This window comes from Cynocephalus volans, chromosome 15, assembly GCF_027409185.1.
Source record: "Cynocephalus volans isolate mCynVol1 chromosome 15, mCynVol1.pri, whole genome shotgun sequence".
In the NCBI taxonomy this organism is placed as follows: domain Eukaryota; kingdom Metazoa; phylum Chordata; class Mammalia; order Dermoptera; family Cynocephalidae; genus Cynocephalus; species Cynocephalus volans.
In genome coordinates this window covers 62336485-62350496 of record NC_084474.1, presented here as the reverse complement: position 1 = coordinate 62350496, position 14012 = coordinate 62336485, and the positions used below count along the sequence as shown (strand labels likewise).

General features: G+C 36.0%; 1 protein-coding gene across 1 annotated transcript in view; it reads right to left on the bottom strand.

Moving 5' to 3' along the window:
* EMC2 (ER membrane protein complex subunit 2) overlaps positions 1-14012 on the bottom strand; it is a 47763-nt gene that overhangs the window by 24255 nt on the left and 9496 nt on the right. Inside the window, exons 2-4 of the mRNA XM_063079796.1 lie at positions 2501-2614; positions 1890-1954; positions 1-86 (exon numbers count right to left, since the gene is read on the bottom strand). Of these exons, the coding sequence (XP_062935866.1) occupies positions 1-86; positions 1890-1954; positions 2501-2614 (265 nt within the window). The remainder of the gene's footprint in view (positions 87-1889; positions 1955-2500; positions 2615-14012) is intronic.

The following is a 14012-nucleotide window of genomic DNA, read 5'->3' as shown; positions in this document are numbered from 1 at the left end:
CTTTCCATGGCTTCAAATCTCATGCCCGTTAATCGCTTGACTCTGTGACTGCCAGGGAATTGTCTTCTCAACTCCTGAAGACAAAACTGAAAAAATAAAAAAGACTTGAAGAGCAGTAATTACATTAAATATACTAAATGAGCTATATGGCCTAAACAGTCTTCAATTTATCTTCTTGAATAATTTCGTTAGTGCCATCTAATAAAATAAAGTGATATTATCAGTTAACAAATAATGGTGTGATGGAAGAACTATGAAATTACAGTAAAAGCAACAATCGTGCTCTTAACTGGGATCAGGAGAGCCACTAATAACTCTTCAAATACTATAATCATATTACTCCTCCTTATAAAAATTGCTTCCATAATGTGTCAGGCCCCTAGTTAAACGCCAACAAGTTTCCTGGCCTTTTCTTCCTAATAATAGCATAAACATTCTCCTTGTAAGAATTAACTTCTTGATAGTCATCCTAAATTTCAAGCAAGTAATATTAAAACTGTTTAATTTGTTCTGTTGAAATCATATATTAATCAATCATCCTTTCAGTCCATATATCCTGATTTGTGGTCAGGAAATATAGACACAAACTCAAAAGAGTATCAATTTCCTTTGGACAGGCATCCATAATTCACTCATTAACTCAACTAAATAAATAATCAAATATTTATTGCGTACCTATGTTCTCAGCAACATATGAGGAATTATAAGAGTTTTTGGAAAGTACTAAAAATGTCAAACATTATACAAATAGTCTATTCAAGTGTCTATTCATGAGCAGCCAAAAAAATTGACTTAAACTAGCAATGAAACTATTAACCAGAAATAAAATAAATTTTAATATGACCTAGAAATAATAGCTTCAAAGTCTGTGGCTGAAAAAATGCCACACTAAGAAAAATACTCAAGATCATCAAAAGTGAAGATTGTTCATTTATTTCTTTGACATCATGCAAAATTCGTATTACTTGGTCAAGCAAGCTATGTAAAAATTCCGAACCATTTAAAAAAAAAAAACACTATGCTACAAAAAAAGAAAGTCCAATTTGATCTCCACCTTTATCAATATTATCTAATTTGACCTCCTACTTTATCAAATGGCGTTGGGCTATTTCAGAAAAAATTCAAAATTTCTCTTAAGATAAAAAACTGCCAACTCTGTGGATATACACAAAAGATTATGTCTCAGAGGTTCTGATGATAATCCAAAAAGCTTTTGTGGAATGTTTTTACCACTGGCAGCTCCACTGAAATTATGTATATAGCCAATCCAAGGTAATTGCCTTGAAAAGGACAATGCTAAGTCAAACATGTATGTTTTCCTGGCAGTTCTATATTTAGTTTTTGTGTATTTCCTTTCAAATTAAGAAATAACTATGAAGACTAAATAAAAGCATGATGTAAAGCATTTAGCATAGTGCCAAGTACATAAGAGTCCAAAAACATAGCTATTGTTTATTTTTAAATCAGTATTAGTATTTTAAGTCATGTGTTGTACATGTTATGATTTTCCAACAATTTCAAATATACATTTATAATATTGCATAACAGTATTTAACACTATATACTATGAAAGTCATTCAACAATTCAAAAGACAAACTTCTTTTAAACTATATGTTTCTTATTTAAACTCTATAATATAGCATAATTCACCTATTAAGTGGATATCCTCTTCAGTAAAACTGGAATACTATCTACTTCTCAGAATTATTAAAAAGATTTAAGAAGACACTGTGTCCCAAAGTATGTAGTTACACTTAACATTAAGAGTAGCATTCAAAACCAGCTATAGAAAGCATTTAATACAAGTCATACACTCTCTTAACTACTTATATATAATTCATGGTGCAAATTAAATACAAGATGAAATATAATTAGTTTAAATACCTACCAATGCCAAGTCATCCCGACCATAGTCTAGGGCCGCAATCATCACCTGTTCATATATGATCCAAACTAGATATATAAAGAGGGAAAAAAAATTGAATTTGATATAAAAATCCCCCCCCATGGAAATTAGAGTAATGAACTCTTCTAGTTTGATATTTTAAAGAACATTACTTATAACTGAAAATTGATTTAATGTATTATTTCTGGAATTAAGGAAAGAAAGCATCCTTTATACGCTTTCTTTGGAAAATATTTTAATATCTTATAAGGTAAAAATCTCCAATTATTTAATATCTTTACTGTTCTAAAAGATTCCTTATGAAATATATTTTGGCCAGACCAGAATTTCTTTATGATATACATTTTGGCCAGACATTTGGCTGCCCAGTGATCTTTAAAACAAAAATGCTTATTTGATAGCTTCACTACTACCAGAAATTAAAAATTCTTCTCAAAATAAAGTATCAAACTTCTTGAGACAAAAAGTCACAGATGAAACTGATGTGACCAGTAGAAAAAACATAAAACACAGCTTAAAAAAAAAATTATGTAGAACTATAAATGAGACATGTGCTGAGCACCTGAATGTAATAAATTAATGGAAGAACTTACTATCGTCTCCAAGTTTAGAAGCATATTCATTAATTAGTTCTTCTCCAACTTCCACAATTTGCTCACTATTTCGTGAGTTTTCTTCTCTCCATTTTCTCATTTTATCTCTCATTTCTAAAAAGAAAGTATATTATTTTATATACATATGTGTACATACATATATACATACACATACATATATCCGATAGATTTTTTTTAAATGACATGATGAAATCAATATTTAAGAAAATAAACGCATACTAATGTAGGAGTCTATGGTATCTCAAAGTTGATAAAGTACAGAACATGAACAAAAGCAACAGATTCTTTAGAAGACCAAAACAGCATTATAACCAATATTACAACTATCTTTAAAAGTAATGAATGGCATGGGTCTGCCACAAAGATCCTCTATACCTTTAAGCTACTATGGAGGAGTGGGTCTTAACTTTGGGGCGGTCATAGACTACTTTTAGAGTTTGATAAAAGCTAGGAATTATTTTCCCAGAAAAATGCATAAAGTTACATATAGAAATCTCAACATATTTAACGTGCTCCTGAAGTTCACTGATTGACCCAAAAATATATTTTCATAATCAGAGTATCATATTAGGCCATCAGCACCAAAAAATATTCATCACAAAACTTCCTTAATAACAACATTACTACAAAGGCATATATAATGAATAAAGATACACCACTATGCAAGGAAATAAACAGCAAAAATAATTAGAACAAAGGAAAACTTTTGATTATATTAAAATAAAGAATAATATGAATAATGTAAAAAAGAGTTAAAAGCACTGATAAAAAATAAAAGTGAAAAGAACAAGTTTACATATTATAACAGAAGAGGAAATTCTAGAAGTTTTAAAGAACAGCATTGACAATAACAGAAATAATAACTGGGGGAAAAATATCTAATCCAGTCCCTTTTTCACATAGTATTACAGACTTGTTTGTGCTCCCACCCCAAATTCATGTTGAAATCCTAACCCCCAATGTGATGGTATTAGGAAGTGGGGCCTTTGGGAGATAATTAGGTCATGAGAATGGAATCCTCATAAATAGAATTGGTGCTCTTATAAAAAAACACAAGAGAGCTTGCTTTTTATCTCTGCTCTCCACCATGTGAGAAGTAGTAGCTGTGGGCAACCTGGAAGAGTTACCTTCACCAGACACCAGATCTGCCAGCACCTGGTTCTAGGATTTCCTAACCTCCAGAACTGTGTGGAATCAATATTTGTTGTTTAAGACACCCAATCTATGGTGTATTTGTTACAACAGCCTAAAATGACTAAGATAGGTAAAGGTAGAATAAACTATACAATTCACCAGTCGTATACATGCTTTCTTACTCTAATCTGTCTGAAAATCTTGCATTCATATTCGTATAAAAGTAGCATCTTCTTCCTGGTATAGACATAAGTGTTGACTAGATTTAAACAGCTGAATTAAATGTTAGTTAAACAGATGAGTTAAATGAACAATATACTAGACCCCTAGGGAATAAATATAAGAGAAGCACATAGGATTTTCACTACTTTTATAAGCACTATCTGAGTCCCTACAATGTGAAGTCTACAAAATAAAACAAAAGTCATAGAATGAAAATGGAGCCTAATTAAATTTAATCTAAAAAATGGTCCTAGGAAATCATTATAAATTAACATAGCTTTCATTTTACTGAAACCTAGAAATCAACTTGCCTCTCACTTTGCACAGAAAGTAACCTTGAACTAAGTAACTTTGAACTAAGTCTAACTCCTTCAAGATGAGTTCAGCACACAAACAAAAATTTAAGTTATTCCACACAGAAGGAAGTCCTGGTAGTTCGGAATAAAGAAATACAGTGGGAATCAGGAATTGAGTGGGTAGGAAGTAAGAAGAGTGTGTTTCTTAGAAGTTTTTTTTTTTTTTTAATACTAAAAAACTTGAAGTTTGTTTTTAAAGGTAAAGGAGAAAACTAAAAAACATTAAACAAACAAAAAAAACCAGCAACATCATCAGATAGTATGCTAGAAAAATCATTCTGGTGCAAAACAAACAACCACCACCAAAAAAACCCACAAAAAGCAAAAAAGCAAAACCCCAGAAGACAAACTGGAAAGGAGTAAGAAGTTAAAAGAAAAGAACTAGTGGAAAGAACACGAATCTTATAGAATTGGTTTGAATCTAACTCTATCTTTTGCATAACCTCAAACAACTTACCAAATCGGTGCTTAATTTTCCACACCTATGAATGGGGATATCTAATGCTCAGGGATGTGTAGTTAGAAATAATTAACTAAAATAGATATAAAGTTCTCAGCAGAATGTCTAGCACACAATGGGGATTCAGTACACATTACTTCCCCCCATACTGATGAAACAGTCTAAGTGAAATACATGAATCAAGCAATAGGAATAGATATTGAGAATGAAAGAGATAGTTAGGTAAAAAAAAATATGTATGAGCTATTTTATTTTTTAAAAAAACAGATGGGAGAGACTCTGGAAGGATGGTGAGAGCTGCAATAGCATAATCTACAGCTACAGGACCTACATGATACCACCAGCTACTCAGAAGAAAGCTAAAGGAAGCAACAAGTGGTATCTGATGAATCCGCAACAGGAGAACCCCAAAGAGCCAGTAAGTATTTATTGGAAAGCACCATGAGCCAGTATGTGAAGAGCATCTGAAACAAGGAAGGGCTCTGCTCCCTAGAATTCCAGGTAAGTACAAGCAGCCAGTGGTAAGAAGGACTAAATGAGCTGAAGCAGCTGAGTCTCTGAAGTCTCAAAGTTGACCAGCCAAGGCTCATTTTAGGACAAGACTCCAAACTGAGTAGAGTGAAATTAAAATTTACAAGCCTGAAGACAACAGGAAGGAGTATAATATAGCCAAGACATACCAGGAAGCAAGAATGCTATATAAAAACAACAAAAGAGGGAGCTCTCTAAAGTTAAAAACTTTACTGAACGCCACATCTAATTTTAAAATTTCAGAAAAACTAATTTCACATGAAAATGAGCAACAAAAAAGTATCAAGGTCATGTTATCAAAAGAAAAAATAGAATAAAAAACAGAATTTATTGCTACATACACTGAGAGCATGTAGAAGCCCATAAAACAGATTAAAACTGTAACACACTATTTCAAGACGAGCTAAAAGACATTAAAAAAAAATTATACAGGACTTAAAATAACAACATGAATCTGAACTAGAAGAACTCAGAAATGAGCTGGAAAAACTCTTTACAGAACTGGAAATAAAGGAAAAATAATTTCAGAAATTAAAACTAATCTAGAAGGAACATAAGCACAAATAAACAGTGTGAAAAAAATTTTTTTAATGTAGAAGAAATGAAAAGATAAATAAGGATTTGAAAAAATATGATAAATATTGAAGATAAGCAAAGAATATCCACTATACAGTTAAAAGGAGTTTCTGAAGAAGAAAATGCAAGCAAAGACACAGAATAAATACTAAAAACTATAATTCAAAAAAACTTCACTGATTAGGGAAAGATATAAATCTACATATTAAAAGAACATTCCATGTGCCTAAGAATATTAACTCTGAAAGACCAAAACCAAGGCATAAGCTAGCAAAACATAAGGAGAAAAAACCCTTTTGAGCATTATAGGAAAAAGGAGAATTTAATTTACAAGGGAAAGAAAATTAGATGATTATTGAACTTTTCCACAGCAATGCATAACAATAAAGTATAAAGGAAAAAATAAGGAATGGAATGAGAATCCATAGATCAAGAGACTTAAAAGATGTATCAAACATTTTAAAAATTGGCAAAAATAAAGTATAGTGTCTAAGGATACACACTTAGATAATGTAACTATTTTAAAAACTGCAAGGAGGTGATTATTAGAAAAGGCAGGATAATGTTTATTGATGCGGGAAGAGAGGGAGTTATGACTGGGGTGGGGTACCTACCTGGAAGGGACTTCTGAGAAGGATGGCAAAGTCTATTTCTTGACGTGGGTGGTAGTTTCAAGCATGTTCACTTTGTAGTAAATAATTAAGCTGTAAATTTGTTTCGTGTGGTTTTCTCTTTCCATTTTATTTTATAATAAAAAGATACTTAAAAAAAAAAGGAAAGAAACAAGGGGGGAAAATCCTTTAAAGTATAGATGGTAAAAAAAAAATGCTGTCATTTACAAAGTAAAATACCGGGAGGTTCGAAAAATATTTAGGTTAAATAACAATATATTTCCTTGAAATTCTGACACAGAAGTTCAATAACTAAACAATTTTAAAATACAGAGCTTATATTTGCTGGAAATGATCTCAAATCTATCATAAAATTGTTACCGTGCAATATTATGAAAAATCTGAAAGTCAACCAAAACCACTATGGGGATATATTTCCTATGACTAGCTGAAAACACATGGTTCCTGACATGAAGATCCCCCAAAATAAAGTTACACTGCAAAAACATTATTACTTTTCAGACTAAGACAGCTTAAAAATACAAAATAAACCAAAGAACTCCAATGTTTATCCCATCAACTCATAAAATTTTACAGCTTGCACAGTTTTAACTATTAAAACAATAATAACACTGTCACTCATTTAATCACTGATACAAGACCAATGTTGAAAAAAAAATTCTATTCGTTTAGATAGAAAACAAAAATTGGAAAAAAAAAATAGTGCTATTGTATTCAAATTCAGTGATAAATATCTGACTAAAATAATATTCTCTTAAAACTGAGGTTGGCTAAATAGGATTAAAACAATGTAGCAGTATACTATCTACCTGTAAAACTGTTGGGCTTACCGTGTAAAGCCTAGTGGCTTTATATGTAATTCAGATTTTTATCCAAAGTTCAGCAAATAAATTTTTACAAGAAATGTATATGTTCAGATAGACAACTTTGATTCTCAGATTCATTCACACCCTATAACACAGTTCACTTGCCCTATCTGAAGTCCACATTCTCTTTCAATCTCACAAATTATTATTATTTTTTTTTTTTTTTTTGACCGGTAAGGGGATCGCAACCCTCAGCACGGTGTGGTCTGCACCATGCTCAGCCATCGAGCACACCGGCCATCCCCATATAGGATCTGAACCCGCGGCCTCGGCGCTCCCAGCGCCGCACTCTCCCGAATGAGCCACAGGGCCAGCCCTTGGAAATTATTTTAAAAGAGGAAAAACAGCCTTGAGAATATGAATTGTTGAGTGTTTTACAGACCTGTTCCACTATATTGCATCCCTTGCCCATATCCTGACACCCAAATTAACAAGTGCTAGACCAAACAAATTAATGCTACTTGAATTATCAAGAATAATCATTTAATCTATTATAAATTCTTAACTTAAGCTTAAGAATGGGAATTTTCTGCAATGTCCTTTAAAAAGCAGTAGAATCTCTGCCCATAAACTAAAGATAGAAAGCAAAAGAGAAAAACTGGTTCCCATCTCCTTTTTTGTGAAATATCTCACCAACAGTCTTGGATTTTCCATCAGTCCTCTCCTACTTACTCATAGTCAAAATATATTATTAGACAATCTCATGTTTAAGACATTCCTCTTTAATCTATTGATACAACCCTATGATTTTTACTCAATCAAAAATATTCATATACTAATACATTATTTCTATAACATATGGGAGGAAAAGAAGGCAAAGCAGTTCCATAGGCCACTGCACAATGGAACACAGGTTAATACGTCATTGATTGCAACCCAAAAAAGAGGTGAGAAACACATATCAAAGAATAGTCCCAGAAATCCAAAATAAAAGCCTGAAGGATTACCCACCAGAAGAGGGAAAATGAGAAGAAAGCACTTTTTGTAAAGACCAAATTGGGGAAGCAAAGAGCTCTTTCACACAAATATTACCCTATTTATCCCTGCTTTAAATTTTAAAAGAAAATAAAATTTAGTATAATATGTACTTTAAGGTATTTTTAATAAGGTATAAAATAAAAGTAAAAATATTATCTATATATTCTTATGCCTCTTTCAAAGGTATTTTAGGGGCTGACTGGTTAGTTCACTTGGGAGACAGTGGTGACGGTAACACCAAGGTCAGTTTCAGATCCCCTTACCAGCAAGCCACCAAACAAAACAAAAATCAAAGATATTTTTTAAGTGTTACATATTCTTCAAATTTTCCCCACAACTCTTATCATTATCCAAAGATTTTTCCTGTTTCAGAATTTCCATGTTTTACATTTTTACTTTCTTCAGTTTTCTCTTCTACCCACGTAGAGGCAGTAGTAGTGTGCAGTGATTAAGAGTGGAGGTGCCAAACTCAAACTGCCTGAGTTCAAATTCCAGCTCTGCCACTTTCTAGCTGTGTGATGTTGGCTGAGTTAATCATGTTGAACATTAATGTTCTCATCTAAAAGATGAAGATGAAAATAATAAACCCTGTATCACAGTGTTGTGGTAAGCATTACTAGTTAATTTATGTGTTTAGAATAGTACCTGGCACAACACGTACTCATAAAATGTTAGCTATTATTAACATTCTACCCTCTATTTTCTTCTCAGTTTTCATAGGCAATTAATTCTCTTGGTTTCTGAACCAAGAGGTTTTGAAGCTTCTTCCCAAGTCAATGGTACATACTATAAAAGCAAAGGCTATTCGCCTTTTTCTAATCCCTCCTTCTCTGGCTTTGCTCTTCACATTCCATTTAAAAGAGATTGAAAGTAGAGTCACTAAATTATAGCCCCAGGGCCAAATTCTACAGCCCCCTGTTTTGATAAAGTTTTATCAGAACACATCCACCCCTTTTCATTAAGGTAATGTCTATGGCTGCTTTTGAGCAACACTGACAAAGGAACACTTGAGACAATCCATATGGCACACAATATTTACTTACTACCGGTCCTTTATAAAAAAAAAATATGCCAACCCCTGACTTAGAGCATAAAGTAGCAGAAAGGGCATAGGATCTAGAGTTACAGGACTAGAGTTTAAAGTCCAACACTGCCACTAATCAGCATGGTGATCTTGGACCTGTCACTTAACATTTCTAACCTCAGCTATAAAATATAGAAGGTCACAAGCCTGTTTTACAGATCTCTGCTGAAAATTATATAAAGCAAAATCTGGACCCCTCAGATGTTGCTTGGACGGTATAACAGTTACGGGCTCTTAGTTTTTAAGCTGATTTTGATTACCATTAAGTAGCACATACACTCACCAGTTCTTCATACACACCACTACTGTCTTTCCCCAAACTTTACACATTTTCCTCATCTACTTGGCCCAAGTATAGGACACCTAATATTAGATAGTTTATGTAAAGCACTTGTGAGATGTAAAGCACTACAAATATTTTAATTACTTTTATTTTAAGGAAAATAACAGATAACTGTTTCAGTCTCTGGCAAGACATAAAGGTTCTTCCCTCACTCCTTTCTCAAAAGTGGCCTAAAACTTTTCATTTTACCCTAAATCCCCCGGAAGAGGTATGTTCCTCAAAGCCAAGGTTATTTTATGGTATACTGTGTAAGTGAGTTGCTCACTGCTTGCTTATACATTGTATTAACTACTGTGCAAGCCCTATAGGATCAGCTAAAGGTCAAAGGTTAAGTCAGTGGCTATGATTAGTCTTATTCCTTTCATGAAGACGACATATCCCTATGGTGAGACAGCTGACCTCTGAAAGGTGGAAAAACATGCCTGGTAATTATTCTGCTGATTCCTTTACCCAAAGCTTCTTCCTCCCATGCTATATTTTCTCCACTTCACTTTATTATATATCCTGAAATACCATTTAAAGATTCATTTACATGAATCAACATACTCCTTTAAAAGGTTGATACCTGTGGGACAATAAATTTTAAATTATTCATAATCCCACAAATTTGTCTAGTCATATGGATTGCAGGATGTTGAAAGCAGCCATTCTAAAAGAGAAGGCAACTTAATTTGAAAAAATACTTAATTTATTTTAAGAGAATTCCAGCAGAAGTGTTTTTCAAACAGTATAGCAATCTATCAGTGGGGTGTGAAACCAATTTAGTGGATTTCTTCCATCATTTGAGGGGAAAAAATGGAACAATATGAATGGAACAGAATGCACTGCTCACACTAAGAATACTTTTTAAATGAAACTTTGGTTTTAGTTTACACACACATTCAAGAAACATTCATATATATGTATAAGTATATCCAATTGAGTAAGAGTTAATTTGTAAAAGGTATTTCTTCTTGTGGATTAAGGAAAAACACCATTGTAGAACAGAGGACTCACTTTTTAAAAACATAACTTCTAAGAATAACAGTCTAACACACAGTCACAAACATTATTATACAAAAATATAATAACTAAACACAAAACAAGGTACATTGCTTATGCATGAAAATGTAGCTTGTAAAATAAGCAACATTTAACTGTAAACACCCTAAAGCTATACTTACACAGCTGACCCTGCCCCACTCTGGATGCTGTTATAATGAATACAACGTAAAATTACTTGTCACATTTTCAAAAATGTCCTAAACATATGCATTAAAATTTTTTTTTAATAAAAATAAAATTATCTCTTGAAAAGAACATGATTTCACCTTTGACAGCACATTACCCAGACTCACAAGATGTGAAACCAAAGTCATCTTCTTTTCCTACAAAGGTGGCTTCCCTTTCCAATGTTCACATTTCCATTAAATCCACCTTCTGTTCACATTATCTTAGATTCCAATTTCAACTGTTTGTTCTGAGTCCTCCTTTGGTATATAAGTCCTAAGGACTCTTTTGAAATATTTCTAAGATTTATACCTTCCACGCTATTTCCATTGATTTTATCCAAGCCCAGGATCTCATCACCCCATGCTAAAATTGCTAGGATAGCTTGCAAAATGGTTGCTCTACCCAAATTCAACCTGCAAACCACTACCAGATATTTCTAAAAAAATTTTGCTTCATTAGACAATTTAAATTCTTAAGATATCCAATGATTCCTATTACCTTTTAGTTAGTACAGTGTAATGACTGAAACCATAGCCTTTGGAGTTATTCATCATTCAGCTAATATTTACTGAATGCCTACTTCGTGCCAGACTTGATCTGGGCATTGGGAATGAAGCAAGAAACGAGATAAAAAGTCTCTATACTCATGGTGCTTACATTCAAGTAAGTTAGAAAGATGACAAAAAACGTAACTTCAAATATTTATAATTTCTAGGGTTTCAAGATGGCGGTGGCTGCAGCGGTTGGCGCGGAGTAGCTGAGGTGGAAAAGGCGGCCACTGGGCCTCAGGCAGCCGGGAAACTTGTGGACCTTCCTCTTGCCATCTCTTAAGGGAGGACCGCTGCTGGTGGCCGGTCGTGGGGGGTGACCGCCACTTTGTCCCCGGCAGGAGAGGCTGCCTCATTTACAGGCAACAGCTTTGAAGTGTGGAGCAGGAAAAGAACTGTTTCTTAGCTGCAAAAGCGAGTCAGGAAACAGGGAACATGGCGCCAGGGCGGCTGTGGATGCAGCCAGGATCCCGGAGGCAGGGGCCACGCTGAAGGCGGCCAGCTGCCCTATTCAGGATTTGAGGTTTCAGGCCGGCATTAAAGAAGATTCCTGGAGTGCCCGAGCTGCGCCGCAACTGAACAGCCTGAGGCGGCAGTAGTCGAGAACGGGGAAGGCGACAAACCAGAGACAGAGAGTGAACACCCGACGTGGCAAAACCCTGTGAGTGACCCCTGGCCCAGGTCTGTTTGGGAGGATTACGCCCACCCGGCTCCCGACTGCATCACCAGGCCACTCACCACCCCGAGGCTGCCTCCATTTTCCCAGGTGCGGGCAGCTCCACCCGGCTCGGCCGTCACTGAGCCTTCCCACTTGCTTGGCCTGGCGCGGGGCTATCCGGAGCCTGCGGGCCGGCCTCCCCTCCCACTCCCTCCGCGGTTCTCTGGCGGGGCTGGTGGCGGGGGGCGTCCCCGGCCAGTGTCGGGAGGGCAAGGAAGTACGGGCGGGCTGACTGTCACTCCACCACACCCTGGACTCCGGCCCCCAGTAAACTTCCTGTTACTGGGAGGCAGATACCATCTCTGCAGCCACCAGTTCGGAAAAAAGCCTAACCAATTTCTGGTTGGGAATAGTGTGGTAGGAGAGTTCCCAGGTCTGCTTGAACCTGCCGGAGAGCAGGCTGCAGGTGGGTGCTAGATTCGGTCTATGCCGGGGGGATACAAAGGTGAACAAGACCCGAGAAAGATCTACACAGTGCTACAAAGGCACCCAGAGAGACCGGTCGTCTGTGCCTAGCAGAAACCTGGTAGACTTCCTGGGCGAGGCGGTGCCGAGCAGGGTCTTGAAGGCCCAGCTGAGAGAAGAGGGGCGCAGAAGACACGCCCCAGCCCAGCACAGTGTGCACAGAGTGGGGAGACGTGCGACCTGGGAGGCAGAGACTCGACAGAAACCACACACCCAGTGGGGTCGCCACTGCACGATCCAACAGCCTGGGCCAGAGCACACGGAACAGGGAGAAGTCCTGCACAGGAAGTGAAAGCTCAACAGAGATCACACACCCTGTGGTACGTGATCCTCCACCCCAGCAGAGTCCAAGCTGACCAGAAAGGTGGCTCCCTGGAGAAGCCCAAAACCAGAGGCAACCACACACACAAGGCACTAGAGGCCAACTGAGCAGTCACGGCGGGAGCCATACGAAATTGGCAACCACAGCAACATCCTAGTTAGTCATTAGTCTCAAACCGGTGGTCTGTGAAACCCCCTGCCACAATGAATAAACACCAAAAAAAGATACCAGAAATACAAAAAATCAAGAAAGTACACCACGAAAAGTTAATAAATTTCAAACTCTAGATCCTATAGAACAAGAAGCCACTGAAATAACTGACAAGGAATTTCGAGTGATAATTCTAAGGAAACTGAATGAGATACAAGAAAACTCAGCTAGACATCATGATGAAATGAGGAAAAGTATACAGGATCTGAAAGAGGAAATGTACAAGAAAATCAATGTCCTGAAAAAAACTGTAGCAGAACTTGCTGAACTAAAGAAGTTATTCAGTGAAATAAAAAACACAACGGAGAGTTTAACCAGCAGGCTTGTCGAAGTTGAAGAGAGAACCTCTGAACTTGAAGATGGGCTGTTTGAAATAACACAAGCAGAAAAAAAGAAAGAAAAAAGAATCAAGGACATTGAAGAAAATCTGAGAGAGATATCAGACAACCTCAAGCGCTCAAATATCCGAGTCATGGGTATTCCAGAAGGGGAGGAAAATGGAGATTCCATTGAAAACATATTCAACAAAATAGTGGCAGAAAACTTCCCAGGTATAGGAAAAATCACAGATCTTCAGATCCAGGAAGCTCAACGATCTCCAAACGTATTCAACCCAAAAAGACCTTCTCCAGCACATGTCATAGTCAAATTGGCAAAACTCAGAGACAAAGAGAGAATCTTAAAAGCTGCAAGACAGAAGCGTCAAATCACCTATAAGGGAGCCCCAATCAGGCTAACATCAGACTTCTCATCACAAACCCTAAAAGCTAGAAAGGAATGGGATGATATATTCAAAATACTAAAAGACAGATTGTCAGCCAAGAATACTCTACC